The sequence below is a fragment of the Anabrus simplex genome, chromosome 1, assembly GCF_040414725.1.
Source record: "Anabrus simplex isolate iqAnaSimp1 chromosome 1, ASM4041472v1, whole genome shotgun sequence".
In the NCBI taxonomy this organism is placed as follows: Eukaryota; Metazoa; Arthropoda; class Insecta; order Orthoptera; family Tettigoniidae; genus Anabrus; species Anabrus simplex.
The window spans coordinates 738,358,259-738,383,975 of record NC_090265.1 but is presented as its reverse complement, the minus strand read 5'-3'; the positions used below and the strand labels follow the sequence as shown (position 1 = coordinate 738,383,975).

At 38.4% G+C, this 25,717-nt stretch overlaps 1 protein-coding gene across 1 annotated transcript in view; it reads left to right on the top strand.

The window, feature by feature from the left end:
• Positions 1 to 25,717, top strand: part of LOC136856873 (streptococcal hemagglutinin) — a 202,805-nt gene that overhangs the window by 15,389 nt on the left and 161,699 nt on the right. Inside the window, exon 2 of the mRNA XM_067135088.2 lies at positions 8,267 to 8,423. Within this exon, the coding sequence (XP_066991189.2) occupies positions 8,305 to 8,423 (119 nt within the window). The 5' untranslated portion in view covers positions 8,267 to 8,304. The remainder of the gene's footprint in view (positions 1 to 8,266; positions 8,424 to 25,717) is intronic.

Here is a 25,717-nt window from a genome sequence, read left to right as displayed (position 1 = left end):
AAGGTGTACAAGAAACAAGGGACGTTACGCTTATATAAGAATTATAAGATCTGTTTAGATCATTTCCAGGCCAGCGACTTTAAAAATCCTCGACTATACAGCCAAGGGTATGTAACATTTTTGTACGTAAATATTCCTCAAAGCAACACTATCGTCAATATTTTCATACTTTTCTTTCTTTTATCCCTCTTAGATTAAAGCCGGGATTTTATAGAATTTCTTTCTGTTAGTAGGCTTCATGTTACGAGGAAAATTGTCCAGCTTTTAAATGTTAATTCATTGAATCATATGTGTAAGGAATGTGTCGATATTTTTATTGACAAGTGTCTTAATGTGATGATACAATGTTTTTAAATGAGAAAAAAGACAGATCCAACCGTAAGAGTTCAGGAAGGAATGCTAAAGCTAAAAAAGTAACGCATAAATGAAAGATCAAGCCATTTCACAGCAGTCCATTTCACATCTTGTTTATATGTCTGATTTCAGTCTTTGAACAATAACCTTTTAAATAATTCTTCATTCATTTATCAGAATTGCTTTAGCTCTTCCAAGTTAATATCTCAATAACACTTTCTTTCTAGACGTAATTTATTTATACATTTCCGTATATACATTTCCATTTATATTTGAATTTAGCGTGATTTTTTCAGGTCAAGTCACTAGGAGCACCACCGTCGAATTGTGTTCCATTTTAGCAAGGCTAAATCCGTAAGTGTCGCGTATTGTCTCTACTGTATTTGGTTTTGTGCAACCCCCTTCTCCAGACACCCTCCCCACCCCGACACCACCACCACCACCGCCGCCAACATACTGGCAAAGCCTCACCTCAGAATTATTAACAACAGCAACGGTGCACTCAAATTTCCGTTTATATTTGATCCTCCTTTGTAACATCCGTAGCTTAGTCTGTGTATAATGCATAATAAGGACTCTTCTTAACTCTTTCAGTTAACTGAGTTTCACCTTTAGCTGCCATATTGTTAATTCTACAACCGACAGTGTCATTTGAAAGATGAATCGAATCAATATCTCTTAATAACTTGTTGCCGAATATAGCTTTCATCCTATTTGTAATTATTGAAGAAGTCAATCTTCCCTAATAGAATGAGGTTGCCCTGTTTAGGCTATGTACAAACATAAGAGGTAGAAAACTTCCAGTGCCTTGCTATTAATTGAATCCATGATCAAAACTTTATCTCTCCCATAATTAGTATTAACTTTGTACTCTTAAGTGTTGCTAGAAAAATTCTACTGGTTTACTTCTTACATTATACAGTATTTACGCGAATAATCCCCACCGCCGAATAATCTCCGCACACTAATTTTAGGAAGGCTTTTTGTAAAAATGAAACTGGCTAAAATTCCTGCCATCGAAAGAGTAACGCAGGCATAAACAAACATTTCATATCATTCTGCGAGGGCCACGTGGTTTTTACGCAAATATGAACATGTAAATCCCTATTATATAAAGCCACATGGCTGACTCACTGGCTCGCTCACTGACATTGTTTGCCCACTTCCAGATGAGGTAGGAACTTGAAATTCGGCAACCTGGTAGCTATTAGGGTGCAACCCAAGGAAAAATTCCAAAAAGTTCAAAATTTTCATATTTAGCTCCTGCCCCCCACGCTCAATCAATTTATCGGACTCAAATTTCGGGTTAGACCCTTCCAGATGAGCTAGGAACTAAAAATTCGGCAGTCTGATAGCTATTAGGCTGTAACCCAAGGGAAACTTCCAAAAAGTTCAAATTTTCATATTTGGCTCCCCCACCCACCGAATCAAAATATCGGACTCAAATTTCGGGTTAGACCCTTCCGTTCCAGATGAGCTAGAAACTTGGAATTCGGCAATCTTATAGCTATTAAGCCATAACCCAAGGAAAAATTCCAAAAAGTTCACATTTTCCATACTTAGCCCCCCCCCTCACCGAATCAAAAGATCGGACTCAAATTTGGGGTTAGACCCTTCCAGATGAGCTAGGAACTTGAAATTTGCCAGTCTGATAGCTATTAGGCTGCAACCCAGGGAAAAATTCCAAAAAGTTCATATTTTTCATATTTAGCTCCCCCCCCCCTTCCCGCCCAATCAATATATCGGCCTCAAATATATTTAAATAGCTGCTTTGCTTGAACATATGTGAGGTGAAAAAAAAAATATATATATTGTCACTGCTATATAATATGTTTGCCATGAAAATTAGCAAGTAGACCTAGGTATTTCATTAATCTGAATTTGCAATAGGCTCAATTTCCTGTAGATCGGAAGATTTGTTGTCTCTTGCATCACTAGAATCCTCTCTTAAATTACAGTAGAACCCCGTCAATCCGAAATAAAGGGGGCGGAGCCACTTCGGATGACGCATGGTAAATATTATCGGAAGTTAAATGTCGAAATGAAAATGCTTAAACTTGGTTAAGCAAAGGTGTATACTGTGTATTCACATTAAAATGTTTACATAATGTAACTCATTGTATAAAATCAGTTATTTTACAAAGGGCCCTAGGAAAGTATTGCAGTACGCAAAAACGGTTGGCTGCACACCCCTTTTATGGTGAGGGATGAAAAGAGGGGTGAAAACCTGTCTAGAAGACAGCAAGGCATGACCTTTACACCAGTTATTATCAAGCAATGGGACTGAAAGCAAATTAAGATGTCAGTGTGGTCTAAAGGTGAATATCGCGCAGTTATCCGCTACAGTTTTGCTCGTGGATTAACTGTTGACCAATGCCTGGAGGAAATGACTACTGTGCTGGGGAACGACTGTCCACATCGGACAAGAATTTTCCGCTGGTACAAGGAGTTCCAGAGGGGAAATTTTGGGGTTGAAGATAACCCTTGTTCTGGGTGACCGTCTGAATCAGTGACTAAGGAAAACATTGAAGCTTTGAGGAAAATATTGCAGCAAGAGAGGTGGTTGACATATCAGCAGGTAGAAGAGACCCTCCACCTCCCTGCACCAGCTATTTATTAAATTCTACACGACCATCTCTATGTTAGAAAGGGTTGTTCCCTTTGGGTGCCCCATTCACTTTCAGAGGAACAAAGGGCACATCGAATGAAATGGTGCCGAAAATTGCTAAAACAGTTTGAAAATGGGACTTCGCGTAACATCAATAGCTTCATTACAGGTGACAGAAACTTGGCTTTATTATTACGATATCCCAACAAAATCCCAGAACAAGGTGTGACTGTGCAAAAGTCAAGGTCAGTGAAGAAAAGGATGATTGCAGTATTCTTCATTAAAGGGGGCATCCTGACTCGGGTTGTGCTAGAAACACAAAGGACAGTTACTGTGAAGTGGTACAGTGAGACTTCTCCAAGGTCACGGATCAACACTTGGCTCTTACATCACGACAATGCTCCAGCACATCATGCTAATGTAACAATGGGTTGACTGTGCTTGATCACCCTTCATACAGTCCTGATCTTGCCCCATGTGACTTTGCACTCTTCCCAGAAGTGAAGGTGAAGCTGAAAGGGTGGCGTTTTGCATCCGACGAGGAGCTTCTGGCAGCATGGGATCAAGAGTGTGAAAATGTAACCGAAGAAAAGTGGTAGAGTTGGTTCGTGAGTGGTTTTGACGTATGAAGAAGTGTATTGAGTGTGGTGGAAATCATTTTGAAAAATACTAAAGCATTCACTCACATTGCAAAACTTACCTGGCGCCTTTTGTATTCTGAATTTTCTTTGTGCAGCGCTGTCGTGCAGCTATGTCGTACCACTGTTTAATCAACAATACATCAGCTGGTGTAGATTCATTGCTTTGTTCAACAAAGCTCAAAGCAATCTGAAATAATGAAACAATTTCTTTTGCAATGGTGTAAGAAAAGCATTGGAACTACAGTATAAAACCGCAAGGCCAGTGGAACGACCTTGGTTGAAAGAAAAATATGAATGGAGAAGGGTCACTGGACTTCCCTGGTTTCCTAACAGATGCTGCAGTATAGTCCGACCAGTAAACAAGATGTAACTCCCACAACTAAGCTGCGTTAACCACAGTCTACATTATCTCCGTTATGAATAATACAGTAGTAATAATAATAATAATAATAATAATAATAATAATGCAGTAATAGTAATAATTCCCGCTTCTTCAAGAAAGAATGTGTCGTGGAACGAACTAGGTGATAAACTGTTTTGTTTTATGCTATGTGTGCATTCTGGTATAAGTCACGATATAAAAGTAGGGTTTGCCTCATAGCTCTCAGCACATATAGCAAGAGAATTACTAATATTGATGGCTAAGAACGAAAGGGTAAAAACAAAATATTAAAATACAATTTTGCCAGAGCACTTCGGTTAAGCCGGGTTTAGGTTAAGCGGGGTTCTACTGTACTTACTAATTTGTCACATTCCACATCTAAAACACTTTTCACACGCAGTCTCTTTTTACTCGGGTATTAACACGTCCGATGGTGGATAATACTTTTTGTGCAATGTTAACACTTGAAACAGACACACCGGCGAACTCGGATGTTAGTTTTGCAATATAGTAAAACCTCGTTAATTCAAAGTCGTTGGGACACAAAAATCGGACTTCAAATTACATGATTCCGAATTAACCGCCAACTTGTATTTCAGAAATGCCAATCCTTGCCACATTACAAAATATTCTGAGATTTGTTACTGCATGCAATTAACATTGATTCACAGTTTAAAACTTTCAAATGCCACGGAAAAGAACTATTTCTAAAATGTATCCAACAAGGTGCATTTACATTATTCAAATAAAGCACTTGGATCACTCACTGCAAACACAACCACATACAATGAAAGAAAAAAGAAAAAAACATGATTCAAAGACAAGAAGTTTATTCTGGCTCTCCTATTCAAGTACTTTGTTCATTGGATTACTGTACAGCATGCATTTTAGATGCCTGGTTACTAGCACTGAAAGTACCTGATGCCCTTAAAACATTGTGGCTTTTTGAACATTCCTGTGATGAGGGGGGGAAGTCTTTCGCTTCCATCTGCGTTGCATTTGCTGACTCAGCCAGGTCTATTTTCTTCCATAAGCCCCATTAATGTTGAAAGCTGCCCATCGAATTCCATTTTGTTCGTCAAGGTGTTTCCAAGGAGTCCCTCGCCTGTCAAATGGGAGTGGGACTCCGTTACTCCCATAGGTCCGAGGCTTGCTTAAAATGTTCTGAGATTGGTAAATTCATGAAGCAGGATACTACCCTATTTACATAGTCCAAGTGAGGATCTCTCCTCTAATGGGTTATAGACCACCGGTGGATTGTATAGTCCTAGCTGCCTGAGGACAAGGAGGGCCATGACTCAGAATATGTCCAAGATGCCCACTCCCATTCCATAGCAACTGGTATCCTGACTCTCAGGACCACTTACTAGGCCACTCAGCCGTTGCCCATGGTTCACGAACCAGGACGTGACAGCAGTAACCCACACCATGCACCATAAAATACTGTTTAAAAAAAATACAAACAGTATGAAATTAAAAGTCTGAATTGTTTTCTGTTTAAGTATGACAAATGGGGACACTTTTCTTCCACCTGCAGTTACACAAAGCATAGCTGTATACCTAGGTGAGCAGGAGCATGTTGCCAGCCTTGACAACAAATAAAACTCGCACCCCGATTTTGTGCCTCAAATTTTTAAAAAATATGCGAGGATTCTTCGCGTAAATATGGTAGTTTAGTTCTAAATAAGATTGGTGTTGGCAGTTTTCATGCACTCATTCAACAACTCTTCATAACACAAAACAGTGGTTTCTGTTCGCTTTCATCTACGGACCAAGTAAGTTCTAATTGCAAATACAAACCATCATATTTTGTACTTTTTTTTTTTAACTGCTTGTTTAACTTTAATATTAGACCTATGAAATTTACTCGCCATTTCAGCACACATTTCAGTTAGAATTAGCATCGCCTGTATCACTTGCTTTTGTTTTCAAAGTCCCTGCTCTAAGCCACATTTCCATTATTAAGATTCTTTGAAAATATAACATTCAAAGTGGAGTTAACTCACGACACACTTTATCCAACTATAACGTAGCACTTCTGAAGATCTACTGAGCCTTGATTGAGGGAGCAAAACAGTCAGCTTGTTGTAATATGAACAACACATTTGTATGAAACAGCAAAGGAAAGCAGGAGCTAAAAATCGTGTTTTTTGTTGTTTACTTCACCACCGTATTACCAATCCTACCAGTTATCATTGGCATGTACTGTGGTCCGTTCAGTTCTAAACCTACAATAAGACAACAGTCAGTAACTTAATCTTTTGTTGCCAACTCGAAACTTATTTACTGATTAGACTACTTTAGTAACAATGCAGTCATATCCTCATATCCTGGAATTACCAGATTTTTGTCTGATCAATTCATGGCTTTTAGAAAGTTTGTACACTATGAGTATGGTATCCATTTTATGTACACAGTGATTTCTAAATTTTTTGTTATAATATTTTAAATTCAGTTAGTTTAATTTTTAATTCTACCTGCAGACCAGCTGTCCCATCTGTGGTTGGCAGAGCACAGGTTGAGAAACTCTAATCTACCCGTGCCAAAGTCGCTATTTGGTTTGGTGTAACAGAGGGCCTAATGACCCTAACACGTTCCCTGCTGCAGTGAATTTTGATTAATTAATTTTACGTTGTATCGGCCCACCGGTGACCCGATGCTACCTTTAGTTATTATCGGTTCGGGTCACCAGTGTCCTGATGAACTTGACTTTGGTTAGTCCCTACTACGAAATCCAAAACAATGCTGGAGCACTTGTGTGCCTTATTGTTGAGGAGGCATTCTGATGTATTTACCTTGGCGACAGTTTTCCGATTCAACAAGTGCGTGACCCAGAAATTACTCCGGAAGTAAATGTTAGTTTCTCGTTCATTGATCTGTTAATTATTTTCATATTATGCTTAGTAACAATATCATGAAAGACGAGGCTGTACATAGGGTCATCAACTGATACTGAGGAGAAATCTCTGTCACTGTCATAACTTTGTTCCAAATAATGGGCAATTTGTCCAGGATGAAGTGTCTTCCTAAACCTCTTTCTTTTCCGTGCCACCGGTGTGTCAGAATGTGAAGGCTCTTGCCTAAAGAAAAAAGATGTGAAATTGCTTGTAAATATTTACAGAAGATAATAAACATATCAATAATTGCTCCAGTAAATAAAAATCTGGAAAGTTATATTCGCTTACCTGAGGGCAATGTGGAAAGGAATAGGTTACGTGAGATGTCTGAAGGGTGGTACCGGTACTCCTCGTATTAAACAACAATCTGCCATCTGAAGGCAGCAACATTGTAGGCTTCATTCACCGTAAACGCGCAAGCAATTCCTGTGTAAAAATGTAGGTTAAACAACAATCCGAACACAGGGTGACCCGAAGGATTATGAATAGAAGACGCAAAAAAAAATATTCGGGTCACCGGTGGGCCAATCAAAACTAGCAGGATACCTTGATCCTTTACTTTAATAGGAACACTATGTTGCCATTAGTTATCAAAAATTTGGAACTAGGGCGTAGTTACTTACTCTGCAATTTTGGAAAGTTTGCAACGACAGACAAGAGTAACATGCTTCCGGACACATGGTGACCCGAACCGCAAGGAACATGTTAACTACTCCTATAAAGATATTTTATGAACTTCATTGACTCCATATTGACCTTTACTCAATTTTGAAATAGTTTCCACCTTTCAGTACTTTTATTTTGCCCTACATAGACATTGGACTAGCACACTATATACATATGCTAATTTAGGGTATATCCATGGTTTCCCCATTTTCACACCGGGCAAATGCTGGGGCTGTACCTTAATTAAAACCATGGTCGCTTCCTTCCCATTCCTATCCCATCGTTGCCATAAGACCTATCTGTGTCGGTACGACATGAAGCAACTAGCAAAAAAAAAATTTAGGGCATGTCTCATTAAGACATCTTCAGCTAAAATTTAATACTGTTACACAGTTAAAACATGCAAAGAACACTTCGAAAGTCATTAAAGGAACATTTGTCACTAGTATTTTGCTTATTCTTAATGTTTATGATGTCTTCTTCTAATTTGAAGTTAAGTTCTTATATTTTTGACACTGTTGTGGAAAAATGATGCAATATTTGTGCTATATTTGGTATTAAAGACCTCCTAATATATAAATTATTGCTAATGTGTTTTTTGTTATTCTGAAAGGACTGCCTTTTTGTTTGGCAGGAGAAACTGTTCTCTATCGTAATTGAAGTTTGGTATTATGTAAGATGTTATTTTGTTAAGGAGTCTCCCTGTCTCTGTCCTCAGGTGGTGGGGTGTGGGCCTAAGAGGAAGAGCCATGCCTCATGGCAGGAGAGGCTGCTTCTAGGACATCCCTCACGTTAGCCTTCCAGAGGAGACGTGATGCTGAGTGGCGCAAGCTGAGGCAACACCTGCACCTGCAGCTTCAACACGACATTGCAAGGTCAACATTACATTAGTTGTGATGATGTAGTGTATTGCTGTCCTTAAAGGTTTTCCTCAAAACCTTTTGAGTTGCTCCTCCTGTATTCTTCCTTCCTAATACTCGTATTTTGCTCAAATAAATGGCTCACAAGATATTCTGTTCGGTCCCGTCTATCAAATTAATAATATTTACCATATTTATCTGCATATTTTTTTTGTGTGTGTATGTTGCGTGTGCATAATTTTTCACCTCCAATTTTGATTGGTAATAATTAGGATTTTTATTTTGCCAACATTTTCGCTGTCTCAACCCAAACTCTGCATCTTAGCCTGAGTGCTGCAACCAATAAAATCGTCCTCTGACATCACCACCAGGTGTAGTCTTGTCCAACCATGAGGGAAACTGTATTACAATTCTGGTGCCTACACTTTTTGATAAGTAGTTCTTTTTTTAGAGTAAGGTTGTGAAGGGCTTACGAGCAGTTACCGCAGGTGCATCCTGTAATTCGTTCTGTGTAGTAGAGTAAGAAATAGTATCATAAGCTTCAATAAATAGCACATAGTAGTTCAGTTTTAGTGTGGTAAGTATGGGTGTTACAGTTCATCACCTGCCATGGGGAAGTATAACAACTATACACTTCAGAGTCTCTATTATAAACCCAGACCGTCCAGCAGCATTTCTACCCTCAGAGATATAAGCAGCTGTATGGGAAGCTCACGCATAGTTCTTGATCTTGCATTAGTAGTCAGTCTGAATCTTAACTGTTAACATGGACAGACAGTTATCATTGCAACACTGCATTTTCATATTTAAAAGTTATTTTAAGTACGAGTTGGCTCGGCGGGTACTCAATGCATTTGTTCAGCAATTTCATGGTGAAATGCCACCTTCATGAGCACAGATTCACGTAATTGTAAATAAATTTGAAACTACTGGCTCAGTGCTCAATAGAAAACATGCAAACACACAAACTGTTTTTACAGAGGAAAAGCTAGATGACATTGGTGCGAATCTTGAATGGTCACCAAATACAGTAAATCACTCCCAAAATTAGCTCAATAATTAGGGGTTTTAGTTTCTTCTGCATACAGAGCTATAAAGCTGTTGCACATCAAACCGTACAGGTTTACACAGGCCCTTGTTCAAAACCTGCCAATCCAGCCACAGGGGTGACATATTGTGAGTGGTATCTTGCATCATTGAATGATCGTTTATTCGACCCACAGCCTTTGTTCTTTTTGGATGAGGCCTGGTGACATTTTGATGGTTGTGTGAACAGTCATAACTCTTGCTGTTGGTGTGCAGAAAATCCTAATGGTGTTTATGAAGTCCCTCATATTTCCATCATCTTTTATAAGGTAAGATTTCATATAAGATTGTATACATGCTTAAAGCAGGGCAGCCGCGCGCGGCGTAAGTTGGGCTGAGACAGTTGCTGTGGCGCAGAATACAAACATCGTGCGCTCGGTCTGGGTTTATAAGAGAGACTGTATAATACACTATTTACTATACTGTACAGTTGAATATAAACTAAAAGTACTAAAGTACACAGAGGACAACTGCAACCATCCTGCAGAGAAAATATTTTCTTTTTTGGTGGCAGAAAGACTCTACATAGAGTAATGCTAAGGAAATTATGCAATCTTTCAGAGGTCCAGAGTATGGAAAATATCCCATGATAGATAATGAGCTCTTACTGTATTTGAACTATTAAGAAATAATGAAATTGGGGTATCTCATGAAATGCATGTTTTGTGTATTTGAAGTTGCAATACAGATAAATCTGTCTAGAACAGATTTTTAAGCAAGCCATGGCAGGATACGCAGATAGATATGTGAAATAGTGTTTTGTGAAGATCAACTCTGTCAAAAGCTGCGTGCTGTTCTTACGGAAAAAGTTATCGAATTTCATCACTATATTATTAGGATGTGGCAACCCCATTTGTGTTATTGTTACAAATTGGCAATGTAGACCAAATGCTGGAATTTTTTGACATGCCAAGGAATATAACTTTGCATTAGAAAAGATTAATCAAGACATCAGGCACAGAAAAACTATGCACCGTCGTGCTTCCAGTTACCACAGATGGAAGAAAACTTCCACCGTAAGTCATCTTCAAAAGAGAGACAATGCCAAAATGGAATTTTCCATGTGGGATGCATGTACACGTGCAAAAAGGTACTGGATGGACAGCGATCTGATGAAAGACTGGGTAAAAACTGTATGGAAAAGCCGGTCTGGTGCTCACCTTCGCCTACCATCCATGTTAGTGGTAGGCAGCCTTACGGGACATCACATGCAAGAAGTTAGGGACTCTCTTCTTGAAGGTAGGGCAGACATTGTAGTACGCTAGATGTGTTGATTAAGGATCATATCCACCATTTTTATAGCAGCAGGTGGTCATATATTCACTCCAGGATCCGGAGACACTCTTTAGAACTAATAATTCCAGCCTTCCGAATGTGACAACTCGTCGGAGGGCAATGGTGAAATGTGACTTGCAGTGTTCGAACATCAACACTTGTACTACCATATTACCTAATTCGTTACAGATTTGTAGCCCTTTCTGCTACAGCACATGACAGCACTGCGAAGGAAACCATGCTAGGCTTGTTTTTCTTGCCTGATCACCTACTTGACACAAGTGCTAATCTTGATCTAGGTGCCATTGCACTCATTTCCCGTGAAGAAATGTCTGGTTCCCAATTCATGCATGTTAATGTAGATGATTAAGGTGATGTTCAACAATGAGAATAATAAGGCCATAACTCAATAAAGCTAAATCTTAGAGGAGAGCTTTGAAAGTTTGTTCTTTGTATATAAAATCAGATTCATAAAACAAAGTAACTGTTTATTCAAATTATTTTTGTTTATACACTTTTTAATGTTATTTGCTTTACGTCCCACTAACTACTCTTTTACGGTTTTCGGAGACTCTGAGGTGACGGAATTTAGTCCCGCAGGAGTTCTTTTACGTGCCAGTAAATCTACCGACACGAGGCTGACGTATTTGAGCCCCTCCAAATACCACCGGACTGAGCCAGGATCCAACCTGCCATGTTGGGGTCAGAAAGCCAGTGCCTCAACCGCCTGAGCCACTCAGCCTGGCTATACACTTTTTACTTTGGTATATATACACTTTGATTTATGCAATTGTGGTCTTGTAATAACAGCAAGCTTGAAGAAGCACTAACATCATTTCAAAATTATAAGAGAAAGTATGAGTACCAACTTACATAAATGAAAAAAAAGCACACTTTATATTGCAACAGTTACTACATAATAACTTAACCAAAACCAATTTTATTGTACTCAGAGTACAATCATTTTGTCAACTTAAATCTACAGCTCATAATTAGCTTCATTAAGATCCTCTTGTTAGTCCTCTTCATTTTGATCCTGAGCTTGTAGGCTATGAAAGAACTGGTTATAAACTCTAAGAATGACACTTGTTAAACACAAGTCGAGGAGATCCTTATGCTTACACTTAGGCGATATTTTTGGTGGCCTGTTCCAGAAGTGGCAAGCTTGGACGTCCTTGTTTTCCTCTTACATGTAGTTTTAAAGTCCTGGTCTTTATGGTCTGTTTTGTAGAACAGAATATTGGGTGAATTCTTTGACTGGATGATTTTGAGGGAGTTCCAGTTCACTTTCTGGCCATCTTCGTTGACTGTGAAATTCTTACCCCTCCAATGCTATGTAAATAATTTCATTATTAATGACAATAAGGAAATTGGATTTACATTGTAGCAACAAGAGCCCTCCACTCAGAAATACAAGTGTAATGAGGCCACAGCTTGTACCTGCACAACAGTAAGTTGATATGGAATGTAAGTATAATACAGCCATATGTCAAAATGTGGCTGTATTGTTCTTACTACTCTGCCTGTTTATGCCTCAACTAACTACATCAGAAACACAAGACACCCTCAGGAGTGATCAGTAAGGGATTGACATGTTCCCAAAAAAAATGGTGTGGATCAAAGCAAATGGGCAGATATCGGCAAGTAACAAACCTTCAAATACAAATCAATGGTAGATGATTTATTACAAAATTTTTGTCATCCTGAGAACTATGATTATGTAAGATGTTCACTAAAATTTTAAATTTTATGCCCAATCTTGATGTACATCCAAAAATAAAACAAATGGGTTGGTACAAAATCCCTACTAATTCTGACAAAATTTTACATTGAATCATCATTTTCGAATTTAATAAATGTTAAATTTTATTTGTTAAAAGAATTATGGTAGCCTCCGTGGCTCAGACGGCAGCGCGTCGGCCTCTCGCCGCTGGATACCGTGGTTCAAATCCCGGTCACTCTATGTGATATTTGTGCTGGACAAAGCAGTGGCGGTACAGGTTTTTCTCTGGGTACTCCGGTTTTCCCTGTCATCTTTCATTCCAGCAACACTCTCCATTATCATTTCATAGCATTTATCAGTTATTAATAAATCACTTTGGGAGTGGCGACCCCATTGTACTAATAGCCTACGTATGATTCATTCATTACATCCCTGACCCGGTCAAAGACTGGAAAACAGATTGTAGGTTTTAATTTTTCAACAGAATGATGCTCGTACGCATGTCAAATCATGCCGGAAAATCTGGAACAAGATTTTAAATGTTTAAGTTACATGACTGGTCAAACTATAAAATACAAAGAAAATTTTATATTTCAAGTTTGACTTAATTTTCCTTGATTAAATGTCCCTCCAATTTAACTCGACATTTCAGTTATTATCTGTTCAGCGTAACCTCAGAATACACGTGACTTCACATGACAAAAGTAGGAAAGTAAAAACTTTAAATCTTTTAACCATGTGTGATGACCTTAACACAACGCCGAAACTTAGGACAGTGATGGTGACACACACATCAATAAATTACAATAAAATAAAAATCACTCAACCTGTAGAAATAATAAAAAGAAATGCGCGTAATAAATCTCCCGTTACCATCATCTACCAAGGAAAGAAATGCAACCAACTACGACTAAAAATACTATTTTACAAATATTACAACATGTGTGGACACGTGTTTCGTCCATTTTTAATGGAGATGAAACAATCCCATAATTGATGGCCTGAAACAACAGTAATTAATCCGATGAAAATGATCTGGGTAATGGTGACTGATAAGGTCGTCAATACCTACATCGAAAGCAAGTCATTATGAAAATCTATCGAATATTGAGGAATTGGGTAGTATCATACAACTACAATTCAATATAATTGTGATGACGCTCATCCAGTATGACAAGAGGCTCTAATAATCTCATACACTCAATTTTATTTTATAAGAAATGTGGTTTACCTCGTGGTTGAATAATACTTTGTAAAGACGCTACCATCTATGGTTCTCTCACGAAAAACAACCACTCGCAGATGTATCAAATGATGATAAATTATCTCTAAATATTCATTCATCATTATACACAACATCGCAGAAAATAGACTACATGTGCTTCTGATCATAGTGACGCGAAGATTCATCCCCAAATAGCATATAAAATTATCATAATCCAATACAACATCTCTCCACATGGCACAATGTGAGAGTAAAAATATCAATATAATTCGTGACATCCGTCTAAAATATGTGATAAAATTACATAAATGACTTGAACCACACATGAGTGTAATAATCAAACAATGTCCTCCCTTAAAAGTATGAAATTGGATTCAAAAGAAATCTATCCATATCACTAGCGTAGCATTCGTACGTCAGATGAGCTTACTCCCTTATGAAAATGTAGAAAAAACTTCTGGGAAAAATACAGGAGAAATAAACTCCGAAGAATAAAAATATTACATGTACACATTCCTCAATATCGTAATAATTGAATGGAAAAATAATATTCACTAAAGGTTAGCCGATGGCTGATATTTAAACTAGGTACTTGTCCGATGACATGACTTACTCAAACCCTCATAGTCGATCTTGACATTGTCAATACGCACATTAAAAATTGTATAATTGAAGAAAATACAGACTCAACGTCGTATAATGCAAGAAAGTGGCATGCTAAAGTCGCTAAAAATCTACTGAAACTACTGTTCAACCAATAATCCCTTCAAGAAGAAAGTTAACTACTTACTACAGCTACATAGAACTGAATAAATGAATTGTCGACTTAACTTGGATGTCTTGATGACCCTGGTTTCCTTCCAGGCTGGATTCCTGGCATGAGGACGCTGTTGGCATCGGTCCTCCTCCTTAGTGCTGCATGATGAGATGGGTGATGTCTTCAGGGTAAATAAATTTCGTAATGCTGGTCTTCATTGCCTCGTCCAGTTACGAACTGGTACCTCTTGATGTTCACTGAAACTTACACGAAAATATTAGTATTGATTCTCAACTCGTGGTTTCACAATTGACACATAATGATACATACTTTCTTCATGAACACTATTGACGTCAGCTATGAATCTAGATGGTCTGTTAAACGATCGAGAAATGAGACTGTTCTCCTCGTGGTGGCGAGCAACAGCTGTCCAGGTCTACAAGACTCCCCTCTGCGTACTGAATGATTCAGGTCAGCTGAGTCTAACAGCAAGTGAGCAAGTGTACGACGCGCAGTGTCCTTCACTGTGTACACCACATATATTCTGAGCTCTGACATCCAGCGTACCTCGTGGTTCAATTGACGTCCTAAATTCCTCAATGTTGTAAATAACATATCCCATGGTTTCTTATTAATTAATTAATTAGTTAATTCCATAATTAATTTTATTTCATAATATTATGTATACCTTCCTAAAATATGTTATAAAATCTGTTATACAGATGTTTCTCATGGATGGAGAAACCAAAAGAATTAATAAATTTATCCATCTCTTCTCACAGTGATAACCCTCAGCAGGTTATATAAAAAAAAAAAAAGAAGTTACCCCTTTGATTTCGCCGGCGAACACTCGATGTGGAACACGTGGTGTGCAGTGGTCACATAAAATTACAATAGTGTAGAACTAAATGTCACACTACTAAGACTAAGAAAGCATAATATTAAAAGGAATTATGTGCCCTCAGGTGGGAAAAAATTAAAATACATATATGGCCATGTTACGTGAATAAAACAATTTTTTTTTTTTGAGATGTGGCGTTATATTTCTCAGTATGCGATGTGTTCTAAGAAAATAAGTAATGGTGAGTGAGGAAACTACTGCCCTTGAAGTAACTTTTGCTGACTTGTGTATCATTGGTATAGAGCAGGTTCCTAGGAGTGTTCTGCATTTGTATTCCGCGTTTTAAATACACGATCAGACTCGGTTAAAATACATTGACGCAGTAGCTTGGCTCCTGTTGCTGTAAGGTCGCATTTGAAAGATTGAAACACAGTTTGATTTCCCAGTTAATCAGTCACCACTGATCTGCATTTATGTTAGTCGCTTAGGTGGCAGATTGCTTATCTGTTTGTTTTCCTAGCCTTATCTTAAACAATTGCAAAGAAATTTGAAATTTATTGAACATCTCTCCTGGTAAGTTATTCCAGTCACTAACTCTCCTTCCTATTATATGAATATTTGCCTCAATTTTTCCTCTTGGACTCCAACATTATCTTCACATTGTAATCTTTCCTACTTGTAAAGAAACCACTCAAACTTATTTGTCTACCAATTTCATTCCACGCCATCTCTCCACTGACTGCTCGGAATATACCACTTAATACCAATATAGTTGGTCCGTTATTGGACATTATTAATTTTCCAGCTAACTCATTCCTGGTTGCCAGCATTTCGCCCCAGTGTGCTAAGTCGGGCTCATCAGTTGGTAAATAGCACACCCACCAAGACGCATGGCTAGTGCATACCGTGGAGGCCACTGCGTAGGCTACTTGGAGCCACCGGCAGTGCCAATGCACTATGAGACACTTTGTCCCCCTTATCGTCTGATGACCAGGCAGGCATCAATTTTTGAAAATGAGACAGTGCCTAGAGGATCGTAATAATATATATCGTATATCATATATCGTATATATATATATCGTAATAATTGAATGGAAAAATAATATTCACTAAAGGTTAGCCGATGACTGATCGAGGGTAGATCATGGGAGACTACAGGCAAAAATGATGTCTATTTGACAAGAAACTGGCAAAAGTAATGCATACAATCTCTCATAACTTTGTGTTATAAAACTACCACCGACAGCTCAACTTGTAGGATTCCAGCAAGATATCGCAGATATCTTGAATGCAGGTCAAATGGACTGTATCGCAATTGACCTATCTAAAGCATTTAAAGGGTAGATCATGGGAGACTACAGGCAAAAATGATGTCTATTGGACTAGACAAAAGCGTAACTGAATAGGTGGCTACGTTTCTAGAAAACAGAACTCTGAGAATTAGAGTAGGCGTAGCTTCATCTGACCCTGTAATGATTAAGAGGGGAATTCCTCAAGGCAGTATTATTAGACCTTTATGTTTTCTTATATATATAAATGATTTGGGCAAAGAAGTGGAATCAGAGAAAAGGCTTTTAGCGGATGATGCTATTCTGCATAGAGTAATAAATATGTTACAAGATTGAGAGAAACTGCAAAATAAGATCAATGTTGTGGGATGTACAGTAGGCAATGGTATGATGATAAACAGGGTTAAAAGCCGGGTTGTGATTTTCACATATAGGAAAAGTCCTCTCAGTTTTAACTACTGTATTGACGGGGCGAAGTTCCTTTTGGGGATAATATAAAGAAATATCTTCATTGGGGTAAGCAGATAAATGGGATTGTAAATAAAGGGTACAGATCTCTGCACATGGTTATGAGGGTATTTAGGCGTTGTAGTAAGGATTTAAAGGAGAGGGCATATAAGTCTCTGGTAAGACCCCAACTAGAGTATGGTTCCAGTGTATGAGAGCCTCACCAGGATTACTTGATTCAAAAACTGGAAAAAATGCAAAGAAAAGCAGCTCGATTTGGCAAAAGAGCAGTGTTACAAAAATGTTGCAAAGTTTGGGCTGGAAAGACTTGGGAGACGAGCTGCTAGACTAAGTGGTATATTTAAAGATAAAAATTTCATTGTTCCGTATGTTGTGTTGTAGGTCAGAGGAAGCGATTTAACCCTCAAAAGGTGTTGTGGGGTCCTCTGCGATGCCAGTGAATCTGTATTCCTCTGTATCTTTCTTTGTTGGCCATTCTCTGTACCCTTGCAACAGTTTGAGGTCAACACATAAGCTAAGTGGGCGCGTTGTAGAGTCGTCTGTTTTCTCTCTGCACAGCTGCAGAAGGTGTTGTCATCTTTTTAGTTTGGTTTGAGCATTGGAAATTTGTGAAGTCAGTCTTTCATCATCATCATTTAACCGTCTCCAATTTCCTGCATGCTGTGCAAGAGCGTTCTTCTTCTCCTTCAACTTTATACAACTCCACTCCTTTTCCTTGTAGATCATCTTTTATTTGGGAGATTCATCATGTCCTTGGTCTGTCCCTACGTCGCTTTCCCGCCAGACCTTAGTCAAACCATTTTCGCGCTACCCTCTCAGATCCATGCTCAAGTGACCAAACCATCTGTCTTGATGTTGCTAGAATTTCATTTAGTGGTTTCACTTTGATGTCTTCGCGGACCTTTTCATTCTGGATCTTATCTTGTTTTCTGCAGCATTGACCTCAGGAATTTCATTTCCGCATCCTGGAGTTTGCTGTTATCACTTTTGTTGATGGTGCAAGTTTCCAGACGCTATGTTGTTACTGGTTACAAAGTAGGCCTAATGCAAAGTTTTTCAGATATTAAAGGAATTTGGCTGTCCCAGAGGAGTTTTCCTGACTTGATGGTACCAATGAGCTCCTTCCTGAATCCTATTGACGATTTCATCTGAGCAACGACCATCTCAAGTTACAATGCTACCAACGTATTGGAACTGATCAACTTCTGCTACCTTCTTTCCATCCAGCATTATATTCATACTACTTCTTTGTATCATATTCAAATATAAAATATGCTGTGTGTACATACATGAGATTATATGATTGTAGCATTTTTCAATATAGTAATGATTTCTCAGATCTCATTTCAGAACATTTATGTAGGGCTTTGGTTTTGCCTTATTGAGTAAGTTGGTCATGTGATTAAGTGTAACATAAAACTTTCCAGTCTGTCAAACACACAACAAAATAAATTATAACACTATAAACATACCTGTAAAAAAAAAAAAAAATACACACTCTTATACAAAGAGTGACATGTTTCGTTCTATAGGGAGAATAATTTAAGTGTTCCGACTTCTGCTTGCATGTCGTGGGAAGTCCCGGGCGAGCGCCATATGGCTTCTGTCAACAGTGGCGAGATATGAAGTGTTCACTGCCAGCGCGCAGCAGTTTAGCACTCTGTCCCTCAGTTCGATAGAAACTGTTGGACTTTTAAGGTGTGTTGTGAGGTTATTATCACGATGGTTAAATACACTATAGAGCAAAGAATATTTTTGGTCGAGTGTTATTTGCACAAGAAGAAGGAACCAGTTAAAAGGTGCCCTCGAAAATTCAGTAGACAATTTCCCGATGCGACTGTACCATCAAAACGTTACGTGCATCAGCTCGTTTACAAGTGGCGTAGTACTGGTTCTGTAAGCAATAAGAAAAAGAAGCGAAGGAGAACAGCTCTCACACAGGAGAGGTTAGAAGATACACAGGCAAGACTCCAGGTCAGTCCACATAAGTCGCTTTGGAGAGTAGCTCAGGAAAGTGGTATTTCACCTTCTTCAGCACGTAAGGCAACAAAATTGTTACATTTACGATCTTATCGGACTCATTCAGTCCATAACATACTGCCTACAGATTTCAATGCAAGAATACGATTTTGCAATGGGCTAATGAATAGTGTCCTCGACAGTATTGTGGATCCAAACTTTCTTTTTATGAGCGACGAAGCCTGGTTTCATTTGAGTGGATATGTCAATTCACAGAATAATAGAATCTGCGATACAGACAACCCGCACATTTTACAGCCAAGACCTCTGCACGATGGTGGTGCGCTATCAGTGCCCGACGAATTATCGGTCCGATATATTTTCAGGACACGATTACTTCTGACCGTTATATTCACAACATTCTGGAACCATTTTGGGCTGAACTGACTGGAGAAGAGAAAAGGTACAGCTATTTCCAGCAGGATCGTGCAACGGTCCATACGGTGCGTAGCTCTATGCGACGGTTACGGGAAATGTTCGATGATCAGATCATCAGTAAAGGCTTATGGCCCCTTCATTCGCCTGATTTAAGCACATGTGATTTTTATCTATGGGGAAATCTTAAAGAAAAAGTTTACAGAAATAATCCTCGAACTGCAGAAGAATTAAAAACTGAAATTAGGAACATTGTGCATTTTATCGGTGTCCATGAACTACAAAGTGTGTTTCGAAATCTCATTACAAGATGTGAAGCTTGCATTGCAGCTGAAGGAGATCACTTTCAGCATCGTCTGTAAATACTGGTGATTTCAGTTTAATTTCCTAGTTTATTTATTTATTTATTTATTTATTTATTTATTTATTTATTTATTTATTTATTTATTTATTTATTTATTTATTTATTTGTGAGTTCAGTTTAATTTCCTAGTTGATTTTTTTATTTGTTTATTCATTTACTTACTTGTCCAGAGCATCTGTGTAGCCGGTGAGTTCAGTTTTGTTTAGTTTCTATAGGTGTAATCATGCCACTTCTTTGAGCCAACTATGCCTGCTTGTCATGGCGGGCACTGCGCTCACTGTCTCAGCTTCCCAGCGCGCCTAATCCTTGGCACTCCGTTCTGAACTTTCAAATTAATCGTCCTGTACAAGAACATCCTTAGATTCTATGAAATTGCTTAAAACATGTTTATATATGTAGAGTATTGTTTACATTGCGTAAACTTGTCAGTGATAGAGAGTTAGGTTATAATATTAACAAGACAAGTATTGACTTTATAAACATTATGAAAAATCTTCTGTACTTATCTAGACTGTCAATGCTAAGTCCTTTGTTGTCTGTCTGTTAGGTCATCAGCCCAGAGGCTGGTTGGATCCTCAAATAGCACCACCAAAGGTTATGCGGTTATAAGGAAACCGCAAAAACCAATGGCAGCACCAAAATGAGGCGTACTAGGCAAGACGAGGAGTGAGGTAGTTTGCCATTGCTTTCCTCACTGGGTCAGAAAGTGCTATTGCAGCACAACTGACCCTATGAGTAACACCTTTCATAACACTCAGATGCACTAGTCGTGCTCTGAATGCCATTATTCAGCACCACCCATACCCCAGCAGCTTCCATATTGTCACAGCCATGAATGAGACTGGGACTTCGGTGAAAGCTACACTTTACTCTGGCCTGTGCCAAGAGATGGATACAAAAGTACTGTATCCATCAAGAAATGGCAGCAGGCAAAAGTCCTTTGTTACCCAATACTAATTCAGGACTGTGGTCATGGAGAGGCAAAAGGAAAGTTGTGTGCATAGCACACTGTTCGCAGAGAGGGGAGGAGTGAGTGGAATGTTGTAAATCCTTCCTATTGGAAGTTTAATCTATCATACTGTACCATGGAGAAGGAAGGGGGGGAAGAAGGGGCCGAGCGAGTGGAGTGTTGCGGAACCTTCCTACATCACTGGAGAAGCGAAATGTTATTCTTCATGTTATAATGTATTTTATGAAATATGGATAAATGCAAGTTAATGTTTCTAGGTTAAATAAAGTATAGAATTGAAATAGAGAATATGTATTAGATGTTATTATGATAAACCATATTCTGAAGGTCGTTAAGTACTAATTTAAAGAGCAAGTGTTTTCCAGATGTGTAAGTAGACCGAAAGGGGGGGGGCTGGGATTTTGTGTGTGTGGTCGTTTAAGTTGGTTATGTTAGTTTTTTTTTTTTTTTCAATCTAAATTTCAATTACATCTTTTATATTCAAGGATTTACTTTTATAATTGAAGTGTAAAATTGTTAGATCTGTGTTGATGTCTGTGAAATGTTTTGAATTGTTCTGTGTGTGTTCCCTGAAGGCTGAATACCGATTATATCTGATCGCGTTTTTGTGTTATTTGTATCTTGTTCCACAACGCTCCACTCGCTCCCCCTCTTCTCACCCCCCCCCCCCCCCCCCCCGTCCATGGTACAGTATGATAGAATATAACATCCAGTAGGAAGGATCCACAACATTCCATTCGCTCCTCCCCTTTCTGCAAACGGTGTGCTATGCCCAAAACTTTCCTTTTGCCTCTCCATGACCACAGTCCTGAATTAGTGTTCGGTAACAACGGACTTAGCATGGGCAGTCTAGATTACGTACAGAAGTTTTTTCATTATGTTTATACAGTTAATACTTGTCCTGTTGATATTATCACCTAATTCTCTATCACTGACAAGTTTACACAATGTAAACAATACTGTACATATATACGCATGTTTTAACCCTTACCCGCCCTTAGCGCCCAAAAGCGCCCGACTGTTCACTTTGTCTTCTGGTCCTTAGCACACAAAAGCACCCGGCTGCATTATCATTACACGCCTGCGATCTCTGCAATAGTTTCATATTTTTTTCAACAGTGAAGTGTTTGTAAGGCATTTATGAACACACAATACAATCTACAAGTCTTAGGAAATAAAAGAAGAGTGATAATCTATCTTGACGTTGCGTAGGCAACGATCTTGAACTTCCGCAAGCGTGGGTCAGCTGTTTCGTTCGTAAACACGGCGGGATTACTGCGAATATTGAAACTGGGCTGAATATAGGTGAAGAAAGTGACACAGAATCATAGAATGCTGTACCATGGAGAGGGGAGGGAGAAAGAAGGGCCAGAGCGAGTGAAGCGTTGTGGAACAAGATACAAATAACACAAAAACTTGATCAGATATAATCTGTATTCAGCCTTCAGGTGAATTTTTAGTGAGTGAATAACATATCACGAAGATAATTTTAGTGTTAACAGTGATATAAGTAAAAAATGGATTTGGAGAAATCAGACCTGATGGTGATGCCGCAGCACTTCAGGTAACACAAACATTTTGTTTTGTTCCTCCAAATGATTATATGGATGATGTTGAAAGGAAAGGCAGTGGGCATAGATGAACTAAGTGCAGATATGTGGAAAGCAGCGGGAATTCCAGGAATCCAATGGCTCTACAGACTGCTCAACAAGATATGGGAAGAAAATACTATTCCTGAGGACTGGAAGATGGGCATCATTGTACCTCTGTTCAAGAAAGGAAGCCGACAAAAATTTAATAATTACCGTGGTATCACACTACTGTCTCATGTCCTGAAAATATTGGAAAAAATAATAGAGACCAGAATCAGAGATATTGTTGAACCCATTTTGGAAGAAGAGCAGTATGGTTTCAGACCAGGAAGGTCAACTACAGACCTTATATTTGCAATTAGGATGCTAATGGAAGATTACTGGGAGAAGAACAAGCCTTTATTTCTAATATTTTCGGACATTGAGAAAGCATACGATAGTGTACCAAGGGAAAGAATTTGGTAATGCATGAAAGAACTTCAAGTGCGAGACAGCCTAATAGACAAAGTGAAAATGTTGTATAGTGGGAACAAAAGCTGTATTCAAGTAGGATGTGGTTTGTCGGACTGGTTTGAAACAGATAGGAGTGCAGCAGGGCAGCTCATTGTCACCACTTCTATTTATTATTGTAATGGATGTAATAATGAAATCTATTAAAAGGAAAGAACATGGAGATATCAAAGCCTTCACATTTGCAGATGATGTTGCGATCTGGAGTGACTCAGAAGAGGAATTGGGAGAGAAAATACAAAGCTGGAATGAGGAGTTTAAGAAATATGGTTTAAACATCAGCAAGACCAAGACGCTGGTGATGAAAGTGTATGGGGAAGGAGCAGAACCAATAGTCATGTTAAATGAAGCTCAACTGGACAGCGTTCCAGTTTTCAAATACTTGGGAAGCGTTATATCAAAGACAACCTAGCAAAACATGAGGTGAACAATCGAATCAATAAGGCAACACAATTTTACCACCAGGTAAGACACCTGCTGTGGGATGAGCAAATACCCATAAAAACAAAAATGACATTGTACAAGTCCTATTATACACCAATTCTTACATACAGTCTCGAAACCACAACACTGACCAACAGAGATAATTCCAAACTTCAGGCAGCTGAAATGAAATTCCTATGCACTATGATCCAGAAAACCAGGAAAGACAAGATTAGGAATGAGAAAATTAGAGAAGTAGAAATAGATGATTCTCTCCTCAATAAGATTCAGATATCAAGACTGAAGTGGTTTGGTCACATGAAGAGGATGGCAGTAAACAGAACTGCAAGGAAGGAATTTGACAGAAAGGTAGAATGAAGACGACCCGTGGGAAGGCCACGAAGGAAATGGATAGATTTAGTTAAGAGCGATGTACTGCTGAGAGGTCATGATTGGGACAAGTTGGTGGAGGAAGAATGGTACAAGGACAGGATGAGATGGAGGAGGCTCATATACCACACCCGGGAAACTGGAGATGGTTTAGGATGATGATGATGATGATGATGTTGAACCTGTCCATAATTTCTAAAGAATATTACGAGAAATAGATTCTTTTTTTTACATGTGTTAGGAGGAGACAAACTATTCATGACATAGCCAATTGCATATATATCCGTGCAACATTCAAACAGGCACATTCCGTTAAAATAGATACAGAATGGGAGGACTCTTGCTAAGAGGAAATAAAAGCTGATATACTTGGGCATCATTCCACTTCCAGAATCACGTAACTATCGGTTTAGAGGTATTCAGACAACATGAGAATATGACAAATACAGCCTACGTCTGTGTCGAGTATCACCACTAGGAGGGTGGAGGTTTGATCCAACGACCATATGACTCTATTTTGTTAAGAATGAAGACATGTTTTCCAGTGTTGACTTAATTAAATGTAACAAAGGCTTTTCAGTCTGTCAAACACACAGCAAATACAATGTAAATTATAACACTATAAACATACCTGTAAAATACACACTAACATACAAAGAATTAAATGTTTCGTTCTACAAGAACATCCTCAGATTCTATCAAATCACTTAAAAACAAGCTTATATATGTACAGTATTGTTTACGTAGTGTGAACTTGTCAATGATAGAGAGTTTAGTGATAACATGAAACAGTAATGACAAAAATAAAATATATACGAGTATTAATATAATGAAAACTTACGTACTTATCTAGACTGCCGATGTTAAGTCCGTTGTCACCAAACACTATTTCAAGACTGTGGTCATGGAAAGTTTTTGGTGAGGCACGCTGCGCGTGGAGAGGAGAGGGCAAGAATGGCAGGGGCCTTGTAGAGCGATGTGGATCTCTCCTATTGGATGATTAAATCGAGCATACTATACAGTGGAGAGGGGAGGGAGCAGTAGGGCGGAGCGGCTGGAGCGCTGTGGAACCTTCCATCAACATTGGAGAGGGATGTTATTGACCTATTTCATGTTAAATGTACTTTTATGTAATATGGATGAATGCAAATTAATAATTTAGGTGAATAAAGTAAGGAATGGTATTATTATTATTATTATTATTATTATTATTATTATTATTATTATTATTATTATTATTATTATTATTATTATTATGATAAAAGCAATTTAATGAGTAGGTGTTGTCAGATATTATGTGAGTAGAGCGAATAGGGGGTATTATTTAAATGTGTATGCTCATTCGGGTTATTTGCATTAGCATTTTTTGCGACTTAAATTTCTATTGCTTCTTTTATATTCAAAGATTTACTTTTATTTTCGAAGTGTAAAATTTGTAGATCAGTGTTGATGTCTGTGAAATGGTGTGAACAGTCGTATATGTGCTCCCCGAAGGCTGAATGCCGATTATGTCTGATCGCATTTTTGTGTTTTTGTATCTTGTATGGAAATTACGTTTTGTTTGACCTATATATGTGGCGTTGCAGTTAGGTTCTTGGCACTTGAGTTCATATACTCCTGACTTTGAGAAAGGGTCCTTTTTATTTAGGTTGCACCTGCTGATGTGTCTCTGTAGTGTGTTATTCGTTCGAAAGGCTACTTTTAAACCTTGTTTCTTGAAAATGTTAGCTACTTTGTATGTGTTATTGTGAACATAGTCGAGAACCACATAGTTTTCTTTGTAATGTGTGGTGCTTTCCCGGCAACTTTTCTTATGTTTATTTAATAGTTTATCTACTGTGCCTGGAGGATGGTTGTTTTCTTTTGCGATTTGTTTAATGATTTGCATCTCTTCATTGAAATCTGTTGTGCTCATTGGTATGGAAATAGCTCTATGTATCATTGTATTCAGTCCTGCTATTTTGTGTGTGTATGGGTGGTTCAAGTTGTCAATAGTGTGCGA